Consider the following 24,114-nt stretch of genomic DNA (forward strand, 5'->3'; position numbering starts at 1 on the left):
TTCCTCCAGAATTCAGAGATGGAAGAGAGGCTTCATGTCTGGGTTATCTTGTGCAGGAACCTATCCTGGTACAGGAACTCTGTGAGGTCTCTCTCTCCAGTGACTGTAAATGAAGCCTAGGGAGACCTGCTAGGCTGAAGTGATGACACATTCTGCTGAAGAAGTGCTCCTCTGCTAAAGTCTGAGTGACTCCYAGGAGCTGATAAGATCCTGCCTTCCTCAGCAGGAAGATGAAACAGTGAACAACAGCCTTGCAGACTGAGGACATCACTTACTAACAGAAAGAATAGATTATTCTGGAACTTTACCCAGTAAAGCTGAGATTATGGCCATCGTATTCAGGCTTGTAAAATAGGTTGGTTAAAGTAGCAACTAACAGGGGTCATGAACACAGCATTTTGCAGTACTTCTGCTTAAGTTGTCTGCAGTCACCGTCTGCTCATTTCTGCTTTTGTGCTTTGTTTCGCATTTGTTTTTATATCTTATGGTGATCTGGACTGGACAGCTGAGTTTTACAAATCACAGTGCAGCTTAGGGAACAGTGTAAGTATGTAAATGGGTGTCCAAGGCAAGAAGGGGATGGGTAGCAACAAGTTTGGTCAGCAGTACCTCTGGAAAATTCCTTGTCGGACTATACGTTGAGAGACAAAGTATGCCCCAGCTATGTGGTTATAGCACAATAGCTGTATAATCGAATGTGTTTTGAACTGAGTTGTTTTATTTGCCCAGTCTGGGTTCTTCATATGGTTAACTGAATGCACAAATCTGTTTCCCAGAAGATTTAAAGCATTTATAGCAACTGCAATAAACTATTTCTAGCATACTTCAAGTAGCAGAATTAATTAATAAAACCTATGTACTGATAATGGAAAATTTTCTTTCATGATTTATGGTAGTGTAGGGGTTGGACTCTTTCGTATGCACCTCCCTATTATACTCTTCTGCTTATACTTTATTAAGTCATAACAAAAGAAACTTACCTGAAAAAAGTGAAAAGTCTGTCATTCTGGATGTCCTTTCAACTTTTTGGGTTTCTTTCCTTTGGCGAAGAGGAGAGTTGGGAAGTGGTGGTTGTACCTATTAGGTACAGAAAAAGAGAGAACAGGCAAAGGAGTAAAACAAATTGGGTGCAAAATGTGTAAGTTGTTGCTGAAATAGTATTCCATGAAGGAATTGCGATTTATTTTTTTTTAACTGTGTGGCATAAAATACTGCAGTTCATATTCAGCACTCACTTAACAGAAATTTTGCAGAAATATAGCTCTCACAATATTCAGTATGAAAAGTACAGCAGTATTATTAACTGTATAGGAAGGATAGCTGGAAATTCAGGAGTTCTGTCTTAGCAGAAATAAATGTGACTGATTTCTTTCAACAGGTATGATGATGCTATCCAGTTATATGATAGAATTTTACAAGAAGATTCAACCAACACAGTAAGTTTAAAAGATTTTTCTGAAATACAGTGCTACATTGTTTGAAATTTTGCTAACATTGTGTGGGTTTCACTGTGGAAAAACATTCTGGCTGTATGATTATTGAATTTGTTTCCTTTAACTTCCTAGTATAACTTTGTACATTACTTTCCGTAGAACAAATGAGATTCTTCTCATAAAGAGAAGGTGTGATTTAATGTTTGCTTAAACACTGAGTTTAGAAAACATATTGTTATAACTTGTAACCTTTCCAGTGATCTTGATAGGGTTTGTATTGGACTTTTCAGCTTTTCCATTTCCCCTGAACATTTAGTATTAACGGATCAATATAGTCTGCCATGTGTCGTCTGTCTTCATAATGCTTAATCTTACTTACGAGTACACTCAGGTAGTGCTTGAACTGCTTAGTTATTTTGATTTATCATCTGGGACACTTTATTAGCTTTTGAATCAGAATGCTGTAAAGCTTGCCAACCTTACAAAACAAAACCTGAGACAGACTGTACTTTTTAGGGATTTCTTGAATACTGGTTGTATAAGACTTCTTCAGATATTAGATGCCAAAATGAAAGTCTAAAAAAACTTGTAACAATGTATTCATACTTTTTTTTTTTCCAGTAAAGGTAAAGTTGGAAACATGAAGAAACCATGGAGTTTCATATTTTTATATCACATGGTGCAATTTCAGTTGATTATTATTGATCATTGCCCATTTGAGAGTATGTTTGCCTGTCTTGGTTGGTTTTAAAGAACTGGATCTCTTTATTGAGTAGTCATCTATGCAAATATAATACTTTGGCTATTCTAGATGTTTTGACAGTCTCATGTAAACCTTCATCARTGCATTTTGAACTGCTACCTTTCTGCAGTCTTATTTGGTGTGGTCTGTTGTTCAGGAATGAATAACCTACAGAAACTCAGATAACTGGGCAGGGTATGCCAGAACTGGCTATACATAAAATGCCATCACTTAAAGTAAACTATAAAAAAAAGAAAAGACAGGAAATTATTTTTAAGGGAAACATTTTAAAATGTAAATACCAACTTAAGCACTCAGACAACAGTGTTAGATTAAAGTCTGTGTCTTTTTGCAGTGATTTAACTCAACAAATGTTTGTGCAAGGGCCAGAAGAACTCTTCAAAATTTTCAGTTTTTTTTTCTTCACTCTCCCTAAGTTGTACTTCTTGATCTGTGTTCTGCAAGACARATGTAAGTTGTCTGCGGTTGTCCTTTGGAAGTATATGGTATTTCTGAGTAGGAATTTGACTACAAGGTGCATCATTGTCTGCAGTAAATTTTGATGGATTTTAGCAATATATGGCTCAGAGTTTTAGAGATGCTGTCTTCAAAGTCATGCTAAAACAAGATGGAAACCATCTACAGTGTAGCCACAAGAACAGGTCACCTAGGTGCACATTTTATGATCTTCTGCTGAAGCCAGTGGAAAATTGAGCACCATATTGCCATGACTTCTGTAGACCACAGATCTTTGAAGTGTGCATTTTTTGGCAGTTTTACTCTTCAGCTGTCTCAACATGGCTAACGTCATCTGAGTAAGTGGTTTGTTGGATAGTTTATAAAACAAAATGATAAATTTAAATAAGTAACATGCATGGCAATTACCTAATTTGGATTTCCTCCTTTAGAAAATCATAAAGATACATAAAATGTTAATACTTAGAAGCATAAGACGTAAATATTAGAACAGCTGCATGACCTATTGGATTTCTTTAAATCTGAGAACAGAAGTGAAGAGACTATTAAATGCAGAGCAAAGGTTCTTTGTTATATAACTATAGAATAGGTTGGCTCAGTCTTGCATGTGCAGAGTGAAAGTTAAATAGAAAGTTTTGATAAATTGTCATATGTTAGAATTTTTTGTGTCTTTTACCTGTTAATTATTTCCATGCATGCATGTGGCTGCTGTAGGAAAATAAATATTTCAAGATTTTAAAAAAGAAACCATTGCTGAGTTTGTCTTGGCACTCACCTTACCTTACAGCAATTTCTTCTGGTGTGCTGACACATGGAGATGCTTATATATATTAAACGTTTTGGCAACTGCTGTAAGTGGAACATGGACATTGTTCACACAAGTCATGTAAAAATCATACTTTGCATCAGCCGACAGTTTCAAGTAGAGAGAAGCATGGGAAAAGTTTTCTTTCATTTTTTTTAAATCATTTATTTTTAAGATGCAGCAGACTTTTCCATTATGRAAAGTGAACTTTGAACTCAAATTATGTAATGGACATTCACACTTTTGTATGAGTTTTTTTTTTTTGCATGCAAAATTCTGAAATTGAGATAATAGTAATTATTTTATTTCAGTTCTTAGGACAGAATTTGAAGTACTCTTTGTTACAAAAAGATGACCTCCTCTCAATGTTTTATCTCACTTTAAGCTTATTTGCTGAAAAAGATGACCCCTTTGACAGTGGGGCAATGTTAATGTTGTCACTTGAGAGATCCCGTTTCACTGTTCAGAGCCTGTAGGCGTTGAGGAAGAGTCTGCCCCTTCCCTGAAGAGGTTACCATTAATGAATGAAATCTGACTCCTGTGAAAAGCACAACTTGTGTGGATTTTAATAGGATAAGAATGGGAACCTTTTTCTTTCTAGACCATTTCAATTGAAATGCGGGAGTATTAGAGCTGTAGCTGGCAGATTGCTCTGTAATTAAGGCTGCATAACATTTTCTATTGTAGGACCTTTTTTATTAATTAAAATTTAATATAGTGTCTAGTTGAAAATCTTTATACTGATGCCAGACAGTGGCTCAGTTGTTTGTATATCTTCAGACAAAGTGTTTACTCTGTTTCTGAGAACAAAATAAGGGGGACATTGTGTTTCAGCATGTTTGGAAGAGGATTTTTTCTGTTTTGTTGTTGTTGTTGTTGTTGTTAATGTGTTTCATTGAGAAATCCCTATGCTCCTTTCCTTTAGAGCAAAGCCTTGAATACCAACAGGAAAAGAGCTCTTGGTAGAATGCAACTTTTATTATACTATGAGATCAACACCCAAACTGGCTAAGTTACAGACATTGGAAAATCTTCATTTTATGTGCTCAGTAGACACTGCTGGGATTTTTGTTAAATGCATCTTCTTAAAATTCCATTTGTATAGAGCATGATTGATCCCAGGCTAGAGAGTCTAAGCAGGACTTCCTTGCAGTTGTTCCTCATGACTGTAGTGCTATGGAAAGGGTCAGAAAGTAGGGAGACTCCTTTCTTTTCTGAGTTGCATCCAAGCAGTGAGGAAGAGAAGGAAAAAAAGGTCCAGAAGGAACTGGGTGATATGGTAAGGAAGCAGAATTGTGAGGACCAAAGAGGGAGGGAGAGGTGATGGAAGGTTAGCTGGTTAGTTAACGGTAGAAATCATGTCAGAAGTAGGAGATTAGACTAGAGGAATATGTATTAACRCTTAAGTCTTGGGCATTTGTTTAAAAAAAATCACATTTTGCCTTGAGGCACTGTGTTTTCTGCTATCAATAAATAGCTTTAAGACCTACTGGTGAAATGTGTCTCTTTATTCCCTCTAGTACCTGGTGTGTATTAGTTCTGTCGGTACCTGTTTTAGCTCTAATGGTGAAGGCATATACCATTTGGATGTTGCAAGTAACCAAAGTTATGGTTTTCCAAAATGGAATTTCTGTTCTTTCATTAAAGCTAGCGCAGGCACGCTTCACGCCTTCTGAAGATAAGGCTGAATGGTCAAGCATGCTACTTAAAAAATGCCACAATGTGTACAGCCTTAAGTTGACTTTTGGAGTGAGGTTAGTTATTTAGCTGTATGCATTGTAAATTAAGATAATAMAAGGGCTAGAATTTGATATAATATATATTTTATATATATTGTAATATAATATATATTATCCTACTCCAGCTATAGTTTTCCCTTATTCTTCAACTCGTCTGCCAAGCAGACTGCCAGAGCACAGAGTCAGCAACAGGGGAAAATGAGATAAGACACATGGTTCTGTCTTAATTCTAATCCATGGAAAATCTGATGTTTTTATTGGGATACTAATTCTACTGTTTCTCTTGCTCCTTTTTCAGCTAAGCTTCTAATTCAAGAAGACATTGTATGTGCTTGCTTGACTTAGGACATATGGAGAATCCTATCAACTTCATGGGTCTAGTAGTATAATTATGGCTCACTGAACGAAGAATTTAAAATAAAATTTTAATAACAAGATGGTGATAGAAGCCATTATCTTTCAGGGTTCTTAAAATGTTCTTCACTAATAACTTTGTGGGAATGAACAGGAAACAGTATATGGATTTTGTCACATGAATTTAGTCTTTTTTGTACAGTTTTGAGGGTTTGTTTTTTTTTTTTCCCCTAGCCAAGTTGACATATTCCAGAAGAAGCACTAGAGATAGTTGAAGACCTGTGGGAATCCAGTCACTATAAAAAAAAAAAAAAAAAAAAAACTGAGTAAAATAATAGGACTGTATATCACTTATATAGGCAGGAATTACATATCATTAATATCTCAGCTCTTCCTARCATCTCCTTTTGTCATTGTGTATTACTGTCATCTTGACTATATAGGTAACTTAGTTTCATCCAGTTCCTTATCCTTAACAAATACAAGGAGAATATTGGACTTTAAGTACAAGTATTTATCATTTTAATAGTGATAACTCTTTAAAACTCTTGTAGTAGTTGTGCATTCATTTTAAACAGAGAGAGACCTCCTGTGAAGTTCTTACAGATCTGTACAATCTACAGGATGCTTTAAAGTTTCCAAAGGGAAATTGCTTGCTAAATAAATATCTGCTAATGGAGGGACTTTTCTGAGGTGCTATGTGTATGTTTCATAAAATATGTTGCTAGCACTGCCAGGAAAGACATGACTAATCCTAAACTGAAGTTTGTAGGGTGGTAGTTTTAAAGGGAATTGAAAAGGATGGTTTGGCACAGTGTCTGATGCAGGCTGAAGTTGGTGAGAGGTATGAGGAGCTGCAGCTGCTGCTTCAGATAGTCCCCAAGGAGGACTGATGATTAAGCTGGGGATGCATATGTGGATCCCGAAGAAATGTTCTCTTCATTTGGCAGTGGGAGCATCATTTACCTTCGCTAGGGTTTTTTTGCTTCTTGTTGAATCATGATTGGTGAAGTGAGAGAGTGCATTCCAGCATTTGTCACGTGTTTGACTTCTGAGGGTGTAACATTTTTAAATGTTAATGGAGATTTTGTCCCTTGAAATTAAGTACTTGAAAATATAAGAACAGCTATCCTGGAGTTGTGCCCAAAGTCCATTTAGGTCATTGTACAGTTTTTGACAGTGACCAATAGCAGATACCAGGGGAAGTGAACAAGAACAGGGCAAACACACCGTATGCTCTGCTCTGGTCTCCCAGCTTCTATTAATCTTCAGGTCCTGGATTTCCTCTGCCAGAAGTGGTAACTACTGGCTCTTCATGGAATTTCTGCATTAATTTTTTGAACCACTTTCTGAATCTTTGTAAATTTTGTGCATGTGTATGTGTATCTACAACATTATTTGGCAGTGAATTTCCATCACTTATGCTTTGGGCAAATCTCCTTTAATTTATTTTGAGCCTTCCACCCAGCAATTTTATTTGATAACCTTAATTCTTCTCTTATAGGCAATACTCATTTTCTGTTCACTGTATTAATTTTTGCTCATGATTCTATAGATCTTTCATTCCCCTCTAAGCAGAGAAGTCCCAACCTGTCTAGCAGTTCTCATTGCCGTTCTGTGCCCCGTAACCCTGCTGCTATTCCAAGGACCCTTTCTTTTTTGCCCTATTTTTTTAGACAAGGTAGGAGAGCACAGAAGTGCAGTTAGTATTCAAAATGCAAGAGCATTATGGATTTATACAGTGGCAAAATAATGTGTTCTGGTCTGTATTGTTTTCCAAAAATTCCAGCATCGTAGTGTGGCGGGTGTTTTTTAAGAGCACTTCTGAACACTGAACTGACAGAACTGTTTATTGTAATTCCAGCATCTTCCTAACTGGGCGGACTCAGAGAGTATTGCTGTGGACATTAAATTAATATTGTTTTACCCTTTGTGTATCCAGATTAAATTTCATGGGCCATTTTATCATACTGGCATTCACTGTCGTGAATGCTAGTATTTGCAGTTGTTTTGTTTTTTATACTTGAATAACTTATTATCATCAGTTAACTTTGTCACATCACTGTTAATTCCCGGGTTAGAACACCTATAAATATGCTGAACAGTAGTTTTTACAGGTGACTGTGGGATTTTCAGTAAAGGGAAGTTGCTAGTAGAAAGGAATGACTTTCTCCTGTTTTATATCTTTTAGCTAGTTTATTCATCGGTTTGAAGACCTTCCGCTCTTATACTGTGGCAACTTAGTTTCCTTAAGAGCTTCCAGTGAGAAACCTTGTTGAAAGTCTTTCTAAAATCAAAGTAGACTGTATTAAATGGCTCTTTATTCATCCACACTCAGTGACTTCTTCAAAGAAGTTCAATATACCTGTGAAGCCTTATTTTTTTCTGCATAAACTGTTCTTACTCTTTGTGGGTATATTTTTCATGTTTTCAAATTCCAGTCTTTAGTATAGTTTCTACCAATTTGCTGTCTGCTGATATCAGACTTTACAGGCTGTTGTTCACTGGATTCCCCTTTGGAACCCTTTAAAAAAATATATTCACATTTGCTACTTGTGCTTTGACATTATCCCTAAAGTAGTTGCTTCAGGTCAGCAGCTCTGCGCCTGCGTAGATTCATTTGCAAGATTTGGCCTGGTTTAACTGTCTTCCATGGTTAACTTGGAAAAAATAAATCTGGCAACAATGTTTCATTATTGTGGTTGCATTCAAATAATAACTTTCATGTACTTTCTTCACTTTATCTTTGTTATAGCTGTTTACACTTCTGGTTTGATTTGCATATTGTAATTTGAAGGAAATTATTTTAATCAGTCAAACTTTTAGACCAAATGCACCTTTTCTAAAATGTTAAATCCTCCGTAAAAACAAATTGAAAGAATTAATTTTGAAAAAATTTGTAAAGTCACCAAATACAATTTGTTTAACATTGCAGCAGTTACCCAGATATAAAACTGTTCCTTTCTTAAGAGAGCCAGTAACTGAAAAGCCTTCTCCAGCTAATACTTTCTTTGCAACCATGAAATTTAGAACAATCTTAGACTCTCTTATGGTATGTTTTACTAATCAAATGCAGAAGTTGATAAATGTTCAAATCCTTGCTTCACTTTGAGTCTACTTAATGCTAATTAAAAAGAATCATAACAAATGGAGGATTAGTTCTTGTGCCAGATTGGGATTATTAGTCTTTAAARGAAATAGCTTGGAAAGGTTCACTGTTTAATAAATATGTGACATACTAAAGCACCTTACTCCATATGATAGTGATTATGGTATAAGTGTTTCTTTAAGATGACATATATCTTTCCATTAAGAATGCTGGATTTACAGAATCAGCCAGTAAACATTCCGGTGTTTTGTTTTAAACTCTGGAAAATTGATAGGGGGAATTCCATSTCATAGGTTCTGCGTGGTCAAACGGTGCATATCTTGTTGCAACATAAAAAAWTTTGCCTTTTCCTTTTTGATTTAAGGTGGAAGGAGAAAGGAGAATGAGTTCCTTTATGTATTAGAATTGTTATTATAAATCTTATTCTTGTGATAGACAGAATTCAAATGAAACCCTTGGGGAGCCTTATTTTTCTGTCTTTGTTAACAGAATTGTTACGGCTATTTTGGTATGCTTCATAGATCTCATAATAATCACAAACCTTGTATTTAAAAGTAGGTTGCTCATGATAATTTTTAGTGGACTTGAAATTAATGAGTTTGAACAGATTCCTACTCTGTATTCTGCAGTTTTTTGGTATCTTGCAATAGGTCTACTAAAAATGAATTCACATTTTGAAATGTGAGTTTYTTACTAAACAAAGGGCTAAAACATAATAAAATATATGACCTGCTTTTCTTATATCAGCTGATAATGAAAACGGTGCTAAGTTGGATGTATGAAATATAAGTAAATCTTCTGTAGTATTAGTGGCATGCTACCTTTTCTTGTAAGAGTAATTAGTTTTTGTCTGGTAAGGTGGTTATTGGTAGTGGTGGTATTGCCCAGTAAAAAAAAAAAAAAAAAAAATTGCTTAATTTGATGTACATAAATAAAAACTGGTGCTAAGTGTCTAAACTGTCGTTACATATTCCATTCTCCTGGGGTGCTCATTAAGCACCCTGTGAGCATGGTGAGCATCATTCCCAATTCACCAAGAAGGAAACGGATACATCCAGAGACCTAGATAAGGGCTCGGAGACAATATAAATCAGGATAAGGAGGACAAGCTTGCAACACACAAACTTGTTAATGTCCTGATTTTAATGCAAGCCTTTTCATATATATGTATATATATATAAATAATATTATATATATTTTTTTTTCTTGAAGCATTGACTACTGCAGTCTTCCTTTAAAAAGTAACTGATAGTCCTTGTGGTCTAAAGAAAAGCTAGAATGAAAGCGTAGTATGTGAATACAGATAAACCAATGCTGTTTTGTTTTCATTTATTTATTTTTTTAGTCTGTCTTAGGACTTTCAGGGATCATGGATCTGAATACTTCATTTCACTGCTACTGAACGCCTAAGTATATATCTCTTGGCGATGTGTGCAGAATATTTTTGTTCTAATTTTATTTATGTGTTTGAAAAATGCTAGCAACTTCTTTAAAAACAAAACAAAACACAGATCCTGATTGACTTCTTCCCAGCAGTTTTTAATAGGTTAAGCCAAATGCTGACTTTCAAAAATTCTGTGCCATTATAAAACATCTTGTTCATCCAGTTGCTAGATTTTTCTTTTGAAAAAATTGTCAGCACTGTTTTGAATATTTGTGCCTCTTTTTTTGCTAAGAGTTCTCTGTAAATAAGCTAACTTATCCCAACATTTTTGAAGGTGTATTTAAAGGTAAGAGAGCTCTGATTTCAAGCCCAGATGCTATTTTAACTTTGGTGGTGCGGAAGGTGAATGAAAAAGGAAGTTTTAAATACTATTGTTCTCAAATATGAAACAAAAAGTGTAATTTTGCAGAAATGTTGTGGGATTTGGAGTAGGAAGATGTGGTTTAGAGCCGTATGTATACATACTTCATTTTACTCCTGAATGCTGCTGTCGGAACCAGCTAGTTATACCTAATGCTTTTGTCCTTATTATTTGATTACGTTAAAGGAAGTGCTTGTTATAGACAAACATCAGTTTATRTTTGTGACTAGAAGTAGTTGTAACTTCTAAAAATTAATATCTTGAGGTTACAGTGATTTATGTTATTTGGGAGTGCTGTGGTTCAGAAATACAGCCACCACCGAGGGAATCCTTTTTCAGACTGTTTTGCAGGGCTTGCTTGCATGCGATTGAAGGAGTTTCATTCGAAACGAAAAAGAAGGGTGACTTATGTAGGCAGCTCCTGTCTGTCATTGCAAATTAAGTTGTCAGATGCATTGATTGATTTTTATATATTATATATATATATATTTATATATATTTCAGTTGTTAAGCAGTCTCTTGATTGCTTTTTCTTTACATTTTGAAAGTAACTGATTTTTTTAAATCCAAATGCCACATTTTTAAAGTAGACTTCCTTAAGCTGTCACCTGCAAAAAGGTTTCTCTCTTTGTAAGTCAGAATTGCATGATGGGCTCCTTGGGTGTCTGTGCGGCTGTCGCCTTTCCTGTCYCTCCGTTGTCCTGCTCTGGGAGCAGCTCCTTGCTCTCGGTGCGCTCTCCACCTTCAGACTGCTTCAGTGATTCTCTCTTCCTATTGAGTGTAACGTGTTTCCTTTTTKGGGGTGCAAATCTCAGGTTGTGTCACCACATGTAATGTGGCCTGATGTGCAAGTGGAGCATGAATCAGAAAATCTGGTTTAGTTTGTGCCTGTGCCACTGTGTGGCCCTGTGTTAGTTTAGCGCTGTGCCCCCATGTTCCTGCTGTAGCAAGGGTACTAACCTGCCTTATATAATGCTTTGAGATCTCATAAAAAGTGAGGGGTTTTTTGTTTGTTTTAGTAACAGTGGCTATGTGATAAACATGTGAGACAGCTCTCTCTATATTTGAAAATTAAAAAAGTTTAATTATGCTGTTTCCTTATTTTAAAAACTCAGGAAAATAAGCAGTGTGTATTGTTATTGTAGTGATTAATGGGGTGGTCACCAATTGCAATTCCCAGAGTCCGTTAAAGATTTAGCCTCATGTCTTACAGTAAAACTAGAAAGAGGAATGTAATTTCACAGGTTGCAGTTTGACCAAGAAACAGTGGTTAACAACATGACTCTGCGTAAACCTCCCATGCTGTCTGCATCCAAATCTGTCTCCTGATAAGTCCAGTGAATTGTCTCTCTACCTGTGCCTTGCACTTAAGCAGAAGAGCAAAATTTTTTCTCTTCACTTGAACCATTTTCACTGAATGTGCATTGACTATATGTTTGTGGGGAGTTGAATGCATTTCTAGATATGGTGGTGTCACTTGTTTGTTTTATCAGCTTGAACTAATTTACTTAGATGATACAGGCTACTCTTCTTCTAGAAGAAATTAAATTGGTCGAATGATGATGAAAGGATAAGAGGTTAAGTAAGAGAATAGTCGCAGTTAAAATACTGTTAAAAATACAAAACCTCTTTCACATTATATGTGACTGAGATCTTAAGAAGGTCTGTCACCAGGAAACAAATTTCTGAACTATCTCAAATTCTAAGATTAAAAACTTTCAAGTTTTCGTTGAAGAATTGTGTGTTCCTGTGCAGTCAAGGCTTCTGTAAGATTATACCAAACTTTATAACATCTTCTAAGATATGAAATGGAATGAGAGTTAGGAGGAGAATAAGCAGTGGGGTTGTGCTACAGAAGGAAACTTTTCATGAATATTATCTCATGGAGAAATAGCATGTAAGTGTGTGTATGTACACATACAGATCTACCATGCAAAACAGACCATCTGTCGTCTTATGTTTGACTACAGCAGTTATGATGGCCCAGGAGAACAGAGTTTACGTGCAAGGGAGTGGGCTGGTAGTATTTTTTCTTTAAGGCATGTTATACTGGAATTTGTTTTTACTGTTATTTTGTCAGATTCCAGATCTGATGGCTTTCAGGCTGGCTGAGGTATATTGCTGTTTGCTCCAAACTCTGTCAGACTGCTGGGAAGATGTGCATTTTTTTGAATTACAACATAAGTATACCTTGATTCAAAATTCCTCGAGGTCAGAAGATTGCTTTTAGAGAACTGTAACCTACATACTTCAAAAATTGGAGTATCAGATTGGAATTCAGAATAATCAACTACTAAAATGCTGTGTATCTTTTTTCCTGGTGGTCTGTAACAACATTTATGGAGTTCCAAATGTTGTTATGGTATAGTACTTAAATCTTCATTTTTTTTATGTTGTTTATGCTGAAATACATTTTTCCACCCACATACTGAAGTACTGGTTGGTTTTGCTATTGAAGAGGCTATTTTATTTTGCCTTTATATTAAAAGGTCTACTTTGTGCTCTATGATGAGAACTTGTTTATGAAGTTGGTATATATTCAACAGTAATTAAAGATGGCATTCAGCGCTTTGGCAGAAATCTGTAAAAATGGCTGAAAGCCATTTTTATACAGTGGCAACCCAGATGCCTCTGTGCGATTCTCTAAAACTCAGTCACTATAATCATGGGTCTTGTGAATGAGAAGGTGGGGGTCTTTGGACTGGCTGGAGATTAGCCTCTCCTGCTGGTTTGTAATTACCAGAATCTGGACAGTCATTTGTTGGAACGAAATAATGCATACAGTTTGTGTCTCCAAAGAAAAGCATGCATAATGCGATTGTAAGAAGAGGTTTTCAAGCTCTCAGGGGGATGTTGTGGGGATGTTTATAAACTCCAGCCTAGCAGTTGCTCTGCAGTGGAATTCCACTGGTATTGAGATAATAATTTGCACAGTCAAATTGCTTTCTATACAAAAACCCAGGGAATTATGAGACCCTAATCCTTTATTAATGTCAACCCATAGGCAGCAAGAAAGCGTAAGATTGCCATTCGAAAAGCCCAGGGGAAAAATCTTGAGGCCATCCGAGAGCTGAATGAGTATCTGGAACAGTGAGTGTCTTACAAGAATACAGATTGTGTTTTGCTATTGTGATAAATCTTTTTAATTAAAATGGAATTTGCATTTGATTTACACCTTTGCTTCCATGCTGGTCACTTACAGAATCCCTCCACACATTCTTTTTCTTTTTCCTCCCTTGCTCTCTGTATACAGATTTGTCGGAGACCAAGAAGCTTGGCATGAACTTGCAGAACTTTACATCAATGAGCATGAGTAAGTTGTTTGCTAAGTCCACATAAAAACTGTTAAATTTTAAATCTACTCCGTGTAAGTCGAAGACATCAGTGATTGTTTTCATGGGCCAGTGTTAGAAAGTATACAGTCTCATTTCCAATATAGCAAGTGTCATCAGGAAATAATTAACAACCTTATTTGACTAATAACTGATTTAACGAGACATTTGATTTTAAAGCAGAAGCAACTTACTAAATTACCTGTATGTTTCATTTAAAAAAAAAAATCTGATATTAAAAAAAAGTGTTATATATGTAGTGGAGAACAGCACGCATTTGCCCTAATTTCTCATTCAAGTGATGTTTTTACTAGTAATAGATTTGAAATTCTGTACTTCTAAAAACAATTAATTACACTAACTGTATGTAATATTCTGTTTTTCTGTTAGCTTGCCTCTGCAGGAACTTGCAGGGCCTACTTCTAAACCTGGAAAAAAAACCAACACACACACACAGAAAATCCTCACCCCCCCACAAAAAGCATGGATGCAGAGCTAGAGGCATTTGGTCGCCTGGGTACAAAAGCCAGTGCAGTCAAGAATGTTGCATGTTGTAGTAACTTGCTTATTGGATATTTAATGTTTTTGTTAGCTTTTTTTATTGCTGTAGTGACAGGAGGAAATCCCAGTGTGAGAGGATTAGCTCAAAGCCTTAGTGTAAGTTTTCTAATATCACAGCATTAATTCTAACCTCCACCCAAAGGCGTATACCCCCTCCCCCGCCCCCGGCCCTTTAGTTCTTCAGCCCGGCCTGAATTATATCACATTGTTTGTTTCCTTCCTTTCTAGAGAGTAGTAAAAGAATCAAATTCTCAAGGAAAAAACAGCCATTCTCGTTGTCAGGAAAAAATTGTTCCCCCATCACTTCTCCTACTCTGTTCTCACCAAAAATAATTATTAAGCTCTTTCAAATGCTGACTTAAAGAATAATCTAGGATTTTGATGTCCAAACTTCCATTTGTTTGGGGAAATTTACCAGCAACTTTTCCAAGAAAATAGCTATTTTTAAAAAATGTGAACTGAACTCCAAAAATATATTTAACCTTGTCAGAGCAGTTGGTACAAAAATGAATGATAGGGTGGAGCAGACATACTTATTTTACTGTTTGGTTTTTTTTTTTCCCCCCCTTTTGGCTATAATCTTCATTACAGAATACTGTAGTGGAACTTGAGAAATAAATTGCTTTTGCTTGTAGTTATGTTGGTCTGGAATTCCAATAAAAATAGTATGCAGAATTTTCTCCAGATCATTGAAAAAATTGACTGTGCTTAGCGTACTGTTCAGAGCATTATTGTTATTTTAAGATTAAATAGGGAAAAAATTGGAATCTGGGCTAAAAAGCAACTAAAAGTTAATTTTTCATTAAAGGAAATAATTAGTCAGCTTACCTGTTCTATCAGTATCCTAAATTTAGTCTTGATTGTGAAATCACCATGCCGTTACCATTGCTCATGAAAGCGCTTAGGTTTACAAGGTTTGTGTAGTCCCCAGTTCTACATTCTGTTCTGTTAAGAGGACTGTGGCTTCCTTCCGATCTACCACTTTTGGAGAATGAGATGACTATCATACAAATTATATGGTTTAATACTGTTTCATCATTGCTAAATTGCTTTTACTCTAATATTTAATAATTTGCCAATACTTGTGTTACAGACCTTGTGTCTCTGGTTTTTGAAATCCTACCATGTAAACTCTTCTGAACAATGCTATCATATATCTGTAGTAAATGCAACTTCTGCAGGAAGCCATATTAACTGAGACATTGTGCAGTTAGGATTTTTATAATTAATGCAAATAAATTAGCATTATGAACTTATCTTCATAGTTCATGCTGAAAGCTTTAATTTAAAGAACAAGTGCTAGCCTTTTCTTTTGCAATGATAAGTTGTTGCCCATTTTGACTGGTTTAATACTATTTTCATATACACATTTGGACTTTTTGATTTTAGAACTGTTCTCATTATGGTTTTTAGATCTCACTTTTGCGGTTAACTGTGAGTGCATAACATTAACTGAGAGTTTAGTTCTTTAATCTATAGCTTGACATATGAATCATCATGTAGCTGAATTTTATGTGGAAGGAAACATGAACTTGGTAGCCTGAATTAAAGTAACTTCTAGTAGTTAAACAAAATTTGCTTATCCTGTTTCTTCTCATCATTTATTAGAAGAAATGGGTAATTTTTAAAGTTTTCCATGAGCTGTTCAATATATACCAGGGCCTTTAGTAAAGATTTCACCATCTAGAATGTGAAAATAGTAATTTGTGGTTTCAAATATCATTTAAAAATAGAACATTTCTTTTGATCATAAGTCATGTGAAGATATGAAGGAAAATTAAGACTCTTTTTACTGTACTGTAAAGAAACTGAAGCAAAGAGCTATACACTTTTTCATTTTTATATGTCACTTTTCTATATTCCTTAGCTATGCAAAAGCAGCCTTCTGCTTAGAGGAACTTATGATGACTAATCCACACAACCACTTATATTGTCAGCAGTATGCTGAAGTAAGTATTTTCAGAAAAATCTACCGTGTTCAAATACGCATTCTGTTTTTATATTACTTAAGTGGTGAAAATGGAATAAAAATGGTTTCTTTTAATTTTTCCCTAGGAGATTTAAGAGAGTACACAGAGAACATATTAGTTTAAAACATCTCATAGAACTTAACATGTTAAGAAAACTGTGTTTAGTTATTTAATACAATAATGTGGCTAAGCTATAAATAAGAGTAAGGGCAGGAATTACAGAAGATAAAGTTTCCTTTTTAAATGAGCTGTTCTTGTTGAAGGGTTTATGCACTTTTCAAATTAAGTGTATGAGAAGTTAAACTTTTTCATAATAATGCTGTCTAGGAAGTTACATACCGCCTGCAACTGTGGAGCCAGATCTTGGAACTCTTCATGTAGGAAATTTTGCCTGAAAGAGCACAAGGTGGAGAGAGGACCCTTAAAAGATTTTTTAAAAGGTTTTTAGCAATTTATAATAATTTTTCATATATATATATATTTTTCCTCTAAATTATACTGTTAACTCCCGGGAAAGGGTTTAATTTGTTTTGTTAACGGGGATAACACTGGATTAACATTAAAACTTGAAAGTCTGAATAGCTTTGTGGTGGAAAATCTGTGAAACATCTTCTCATATTTATCCCCTTTCTTTTTGATTTAATAATAGGCAAAATGAATAGATAAGTAGTGGAGTAATCTTTAAACTTTGTGCATTGTTTTGCATTTGAATAGATAATAAAAGACATTGTGTTGTTTTGTGTACTGGTGTTAATTAATGTTAAACTGAGGGGATATAGAGTTAGTGTGCATTTGTAGCAGTCAGAATTTAGCTTTAGATTTAAAGCTTGTTATTCTCACAGGAGACCATCCCAAAATTGTAAGTAATTTATGAATAGGCTCAAAATAATCACTCTTTTATTGTAGCAGCTGATATCTAAATTAGTGTTGGCCTTTTTCCTGTAGTTAAATATTTTWTTAAAGAATTTCTTTATTGAGAAGAGCTCAGGTTTCTCCTAGTCCAGTATTTTGTCTTTGACAGGACTCACACGATTTGAAATGTGAAATACAAATCTGAAGAGACGTTTCATAATATCTTTTATTCAAGAGTGAATGCCTGATGATATGTGCAAGTTTCAGGAGCCTGTTATTTTTACAGGTGAAATATACTCAAGGGGGACTTGAAAATCTTGAACTATCAAGAAAGTATTTTGCACAAGCACTGAAACTGAACAACAGAAATATGAGAGCTTTGTTCGGACTTTACATGGTGAGCTTGATTATATATTTTCTGTATTATCATTTTGCATATGTTATAATGTCCTTTACAATTTGACTTTTTCTCTTTTGTGCTAACTTAACACTTCAGATTATTAACACTGTTATTAAATATTGGGTATGGAAAATTTTATGCCAATGGTTAAAAATGGTTAAAAGAAGTCAAATTTGGATTCTGTGTTCCAGTATGTATATACTGGTTCCCCTATCCCAAAAAGGATAGTAATACCTTGTTTAACCTGATCTCAAAGTGTTTTATTAAAACGTTCAAACTGTAATGTTCAGTTGCTTTTAAATAAGTTTTTCTGTGGAAGCAAGGCTTTATGTGCTTGCCCATATGTAAATCCAAACAAGATCTTTTTTGACTTGATGTTCCCCACTGGCATGCTCATATATTTTGACTATTGGTGTGGACATAGAAGCGCAGTATTTGTTCTTGCCAACTATCCAAATGGTCTGAGCTTTCTCAGTTTTGCTTGCTAATCGTGTTGTTGCCTTGTTCTCTCAAGTTTATTTGATCAATGATTAATTCATTTTCAAATATTTTATCAGTCATCTTTATTAGGTGTAAAATTTTCCCTTTATCTCAAGCCCTTTTAAGGACCTCGGTGCTTCCAGAGGTTTCACGGGCCTCATACTGATAGATGACTTGACTGAATGCATCTCCAACCATTTTGGATGGCTGTAAATCCTCTCAATTAGTGGTTTCAGTTGTGCTCCACTAATTTCTGTATTCCATCATCAGGTGGCCAGTTCACCTGTGTTACCTACACAGTGTAGTGCATTATTGGCCAGTATGCCATATGTCAGTTCTTTTGCACTTACTGGAAAAGATCACTAGTTTGCACCAAAATCTTCTCGGCACATCTGTCCACATGACATCAGACTTAAACAGCCAGTGAATTTGTATTATCTACTATGTCCTTGCTGGAGATAGGTGTGTATTGTACATATATTTATGTATATGTACATATATGTATATATAAAAAAGGCTTGGAAAACCATGCATTTTTTTAGCAGTAGCTTCCTGTGCATGTTTTTCGATGGATATCTCTGTAGGACTGCCACTGGAGTGCTAGGTTAAAGTAGAAACATCTTTTTCTTCTACTTGTGGAGATCCCTTATGCTTTGATATTTGTCTTTTTTTGCAACTACAAAAAGCTGATCTATGCTGTTGTAGTCTTTCTTCCTACCCAAAGTGTTCTTCAGCTATAAATCTTGCTCATGTTTTCCAAAGAATTATAATCACTGACACATGAAGATACCTTCTTGCAAAAGAATTTAGTCACACTCCTCTCTACAGGGTGGTGAACTACTGAAGGGTACCAGCACTATATGGTGACAGTGTTTTTGTTTTTTACCAACTTGTTTTCTTCTTTGTTTTTTCTCATTCCAATTTCTAAATGGAACTTTCAGTTTCAAAATCGATGTTTATCCTGTACAGCGTTGTTGCCTTGAGTGCGGCAGACAAAACAGCATGTGCTGCCATGAATGCAGTATCTACAGGTAGAATGTACTGGCATCAGTACTTCAGTTTCTCCACAGATATTTAGGCTTCAATGAAAGATCTTTCTTTAGATCTTAGATCTTTTAAATGATCTTTTTAGTAACAAAACTTTTTTTCCTTTTGGGAAATGTTTGCGGGGAGAGGACAGGCAGCTTTAAGGCTTCCTCAAAACACCAGACAATATTAATAGGAACTTCCTGTCAAGGATCACTTGCTCTTAGACGTCATATTTAAGACACAAGACTCAGACCTAATCTTCCTAGCCCATCTTGGATTGGTGAACATATGTTCAAGAAAGAAAAGGATAGCTCCTTGCTGTTCCTTTGGTGATTTAGCTTTTAAAGAGTAAGTTTTTGAGGAAAGCATTTAATGCTGTATAAATTAATCTGTTTATTAGCCTCAGTTGATTTTTAGGTGTGTATACATATAGACAGCTCAACTGATTCTAGAACAGCCATAAGGATTTATGATGGCCCATCTTGGCTTGTCCTCTGCCAGATCTTACCTCCCACCTGTTATTTTCAGTCTCTAAGGTAAATTCTGAGCCTGTTACTCATGAGCAATTTGTTTTGGTGGTGCCTGAAAGTTGCACACGCAAACCTGGATTTGCATAACACAAGTAAACTACTGCAAAAAAGGGCATGTGCCCTCAGTCTCAGTTTCTCCAGTTTCTCTCAGGTGGTTGGCTGTCAGATTTCATTAGGTGATTTTTGCAAGTGCAACTCTCCATCTCTGTTTGTGTATCTGCCCTTTGACTCCTAACTTCTTTGTAACCCTGTTTCCAGGATTTAAGATCTGTTCTTACTGTGGCTGCTACTTTTGTACTTGACAGACATGCCAAGTGCTTGTAGTCCCTGAAGAAGGTCTATATCCCTTGTAAATGCTCCACAGAGGCTTCCAGCTATATCTGCTGAGGAATGTATAAGGTCTCACCTGCCTGTGATGTCACATGGAAAAATATTATGTTTTTAATGTCAGTCTGGGCTCCAAAGTAATGTGTTATGTATCTTCTCTGATAATAAATTGAAGTGGAGAAACTGATTTATAATTCTTACTTTGGGAAAAGGAAATTGGATTTGCTGATTATGTCCAGGTTCTGCTGCTAACTCAGTACACAACTGAACTTAAGTCTAGTTTTAGTTAGAACAAATAATTGTTTAAAAGGTTTAGCTAGTTCTTAATTGGATGCTGTTTACCAGTCAGCTGATTTTTTTCCCCTGTATCGCTAAGCCTGGGACTCCAGAAGCAGAGGTGTCCATCTATTTACTTCATATATATTTTTCAGTTATGCTGTTTTTCTTTTTGTGTTCCTAGTCTGCCAGTCATGTTGCCTCCAACCCGAAAGCAAGTGCAAAAATGAAAAAAGATAATATGAAATATGCCAGTTGGGCAGCTAACCAAATAAATAGAGCGTACCAGGTTAGTACATAATTGTGTTCTGATACCTACCCTACGCTTTACATGCTCTCTTCTTTTCTGCATTTTTATCAACTGCTATTCAAAAAGTTAGATATGACAATTAATGTAAATCAGCATTATTTGTATTGTATGCATTCTGCTTCTATTGATTTTCTTGGAAGTCTTAATAAATTAATACAAGTAAAGTTCATATATTACAGTTATTAATTTGTATTATATACTCATTAGCTTTGAACGCTTCTTTTGGTATTAACATTAAATGTACAATGTAGTATAATGTTGACCTCCAAGACTGGTTTATAGCTATCTTAAGTACTTTAATAAAACTTTGTGTATCCTAGTTCTTAGAATGACTTGGAAATCTGCTTCTGCTGTTTACTAGAAAACAAACGAAATTTCTAGAATTTAGTTTCCTTTGGTTTATTCTCATCTTTTAAAAGCATATTTAACAGTGTTCTTAAGTATCTTAGGAACTGTGACTGAGGCTGGTTTTGCATAGTTTCATAGAAAAATTCCCGTAAAATTGTGAAAATGTAGACTTTGTAGGCCACAATCAAAGCTCACTAAAGTCAACAGGAGTCTCTTCAACGATTTGAAAAGCTATGTATGAGCCACTATACTTGCTTAACCTAACTATGAATAGGAAACAGATTTTAACACATAGGTTCTTCTGTCTATGCATCCTGGACTTAGTATGTCAATTTGACTCCTTTGCTGCTATTTTTAATGATCTAGCAATCAAAGTATATGTCTAAGTAAGCTTGAACATCAACAACAGACTGTCCAGTTCTCCCCAGAACTCTATTTATGAGCAAAAATGTTGGTATTAAATGCAAAGAGTTTACATTTATGTAATGCTCCTTTATCTCTTAATATTTCAGTATCAGGACCCCCCCCCCCCTTTTTTACTGCTGCTGTTTCAAAGCTAAATACTAGCAAGTGGCTTTCTGACCATTTTCATCTATTACAGAATTAAGTGAGGATTTTCCTTTATGAGCAGCACAGTTTTCTTAATGTACTGTGTGCCAGTTATTGACAAGAGTGCAGCTTCTTCTTACCAACAAGTGTTTTTGATACCTTGCAAATTTGAAGAACTTTCCGCTTTCCTTGATTAGCCATGTAGTTTCTGACTGTACTGTACAGTGGAGATTATCTCATTAGAAACAGTTTTATAGGAAGTATATTGTATCCCTGAGGACATAATTAAGCACTTTATACTTGCAAAAGCACTTTATACTTGCAAGCCTAAAGGTTTCTTTTTCTGTTTTGCTGTTTAAATGACTCCCTGCTTTCTGTTAATAAATCATCTAGCTGTTCATGACAGTAAGATGTATGTGACCTTATACATGGTGTGACTTTTCTATCTGATTCTAGACAAATAAGCAGGACTTCTTTTACTTCAATATGCCTGACATTCCTGTAAGCACAGTACTGATGGAAAACCCAGGTACTGCAGGATTTATCAAAAAAGCTTGAAGAGCAGGACACACAGTAGATTTACCATTGATAGAACAAGATAGGTTATAAAAAGTGTGAATTTGAGAAAAAATTACCATTGCATGTTTTACACCTTAATAAAACGAAACGCTTAGATTGAGCGGGGCTTTGAACATGTTTTTAAGTGAGTGTTATGAGTGAGGTCTCCAGTTCAGAGCACCAGTGGAGACCCATTAGCACTTCTGGGAAACAGCTCCCTTCAAGACGCATCAGGATGCGAATATAAAATCAGTATTGGCTGTAGATTGATGTCATACCAAGATTAGTATCTAGAAATTTATATCTCCAGGTTTTAAATATGATGAAAGTTTAATGAAAGTTTAGTTATGACAGTTTATACTTAYTTGATTCACAGCCAGATAAGTTTGCTTTTTTTAATGTGGCTTTTTGTTAACAGCACTCTCTGAGGAAAATGAAAATCTCAGAAAATATGACTTTTATTTTTGGGGGCTTTGTTTTTGTACTGAAAAGTGTGATTCCATTGTTTCTGTGAAGTTATTTTGGAACCTAGGTTAAGCATTTTTGGTTGATGCTTACCAGAACAGATCATGTTAACACAACTAATGTATATTTAAAACAAATGTCAACAACTTTGTGACTTCATACTTTTGTGATACATTGCATACTTCAGCAGGTTTTTTTAGCTGTTTCTGACATAGAGTGACGAATACCATATCTGACTGGAATCACCAGGGGAATTTAGCTATGCAGAAAGYGTAGCTGCTCAGACTAGACTTTGGCAAGCAACTGGTGCGAACACCCCTTCCCCTTCAGAAAAGTACCACAGGAAGCTCTAGTGACCACAGCTGGAGAGGACAACCCCCAGCCCAGCCCTGCTGAGCTTGTTATTCTGACAGGCCTGCCAAAGGGTTTGGCCATTCAGTGTTTACATCAGACACTACAAATCCAGCTGCTAGAGCAAGTGGTGTTTGGTGATGTAGTAGGTGGCAGTTTCCCCTCTGAGTCACTATTGATTCGTTGCTCCTGTAGAGTGTTGAGCAGTTGGAAATTGTCATCTTTTGGACATAAKGATGAAACCTTGATCGCTTGTGTCAGTGGAAGCCCTTGCGGCTTGCTTCCGTTAGAGGAGGATTGTCTAGCCAGGTTTGAAGCTGGATACCTACATTATCTCTATAAATCCTCCCCACTTCCCTCGCATTATCCAAAGCTCTTTGTAAAGTGAAATCAGAGCCTTAAGAGCTTGTTGAGTTTGGCATTGACTTACTTTATTAGTTGGACCTTCTGATGCTCTTAAATGCAATTTGATCTGTAGTCGTGTCCCAGAGAGTAAGATGTATTGGCAGAACTGACTTGGGTGCCCAGTCAAATTATATGAATTTCTGGCTTTTAAATGTGACGTTATTAATTGGGAGAAATTGCTCTTGARCAGTTGTCTTGCAGTGAGCTCTTTCCCCATTCTCAATCTGGATTTTGAAGTTGGAATTACCACCCGTTTGCTCAGTAATTTTGGAAAATATCCTTTATTCTTTCAAATTCAGGACTGGCTGTAGTTACACTTTTATTTTTCATRCAGTTTACTTGAGATATTTTTATTGGTCTTCTTTTTTCTGTTTATTCTCTCATTCAAGTGGTGTGCTTTGACATTTGATTTTAGCTTTTCCTGTGCATTCCTGTTTGGAATCTAAGGAACTTTATGTTTATTGTCATTTTTAAAAAAGCAATCTTTGCGTATAAAAACAAAACAAAACAAAAACCTACCTTGCTTTTGTAAATGCCTGTTAGACTGTGGAGCAGTTTCTTTAAAGGAAAATACAGTGATAAAGAACAGGTGAATTAAATAATTTTTTGAAAGCACAGATATTTGCTCCATCTGGTTAATATTCTTAATTTTGATGTTGAATATGTAACCATCACTGCTGATTACTGCTTCTCATCTGTGCCTAATCGAGGAGAAATGTAAACTTAGGAAGAAAGTGAGAAAGGTTTCATATCCAAGGTTGCTACTTGGAGCTTGAATTCCTAGATCCTAACACACATTCTTAAAAAGGTCGTTATTGTCTAAGCCACTTAAATTTAGTTGTTTGGGTGAAAAAAAACCAAAAACCCCAAACTTTTATTTGAAAGACATTATAGAAGTACTAATTAT

General features: G+C 35.5%; 1 protein-coding gene across 7 annotated transcripts in view; it reads left to right on the forward strand.

Moving 5' to 3' along the window:
• EMC2 (ER membrane protein complex subunit 2) overlaps positions 1–24,114 on the forward strand; it is a 45,128-nt gene that overhangs the window by 16,461 nt on the left and 4,553 nt on the right. For 5 of the 7 annotated variants that reach the window (XR_003255195.1, XR_003255194.1, XR_003255193.1 and 2 more), the window contains exons 5-11: positions 1,379–1,436; positions 13,469–13,554; positions 13,718–13,777; positions 16,225–16,306; positions 17,466–17,576; positions 20,406–20,510; positions 21,885–21,957. Coding sequence is in view for 2 of the 7 variants with exons in the window: in XM_026075794.1 (XP_025931579.1) it covers positions 1,379–1,436; positions 13,469–13,554; positions 13,718–13,777; positions 16,225–16,306; positions 17,466–17,576; positions 20,406–20,510; positions 21,885–21,957 (575 nt within the window). In the remaining 5 variants the exon portion in view is untranslated. The remainder of the gene's footprint in view (positions 1–1,378; positions 1,437–13,468; positions 13,555–13,717; positions 13,778–16,224; positions 16,307–17,465; positions 17,577–20,405; positions 20,511–21,884; positions 21,958–24,114) is intronic. The other 2 variants (XR_003255197.1, XM_026075795.1) reach the window with 1 other exon arrangement.

This window comes from Apteryx rowi, unplaced genomic scaffold (genome assembly GCF_003343035.1).
Source record: "Apteryx rowi isolate R43461 unplaced genomic scaffold, aptRow1 scaffold_411, whole genome shotgun sequence".
Classification (NCBI taxonomy): Eukaryota; Metazoa; Chordata; class Aves; order Apterygiformes; family Apterygidae; genus Apteryx; species Apteryx rowi.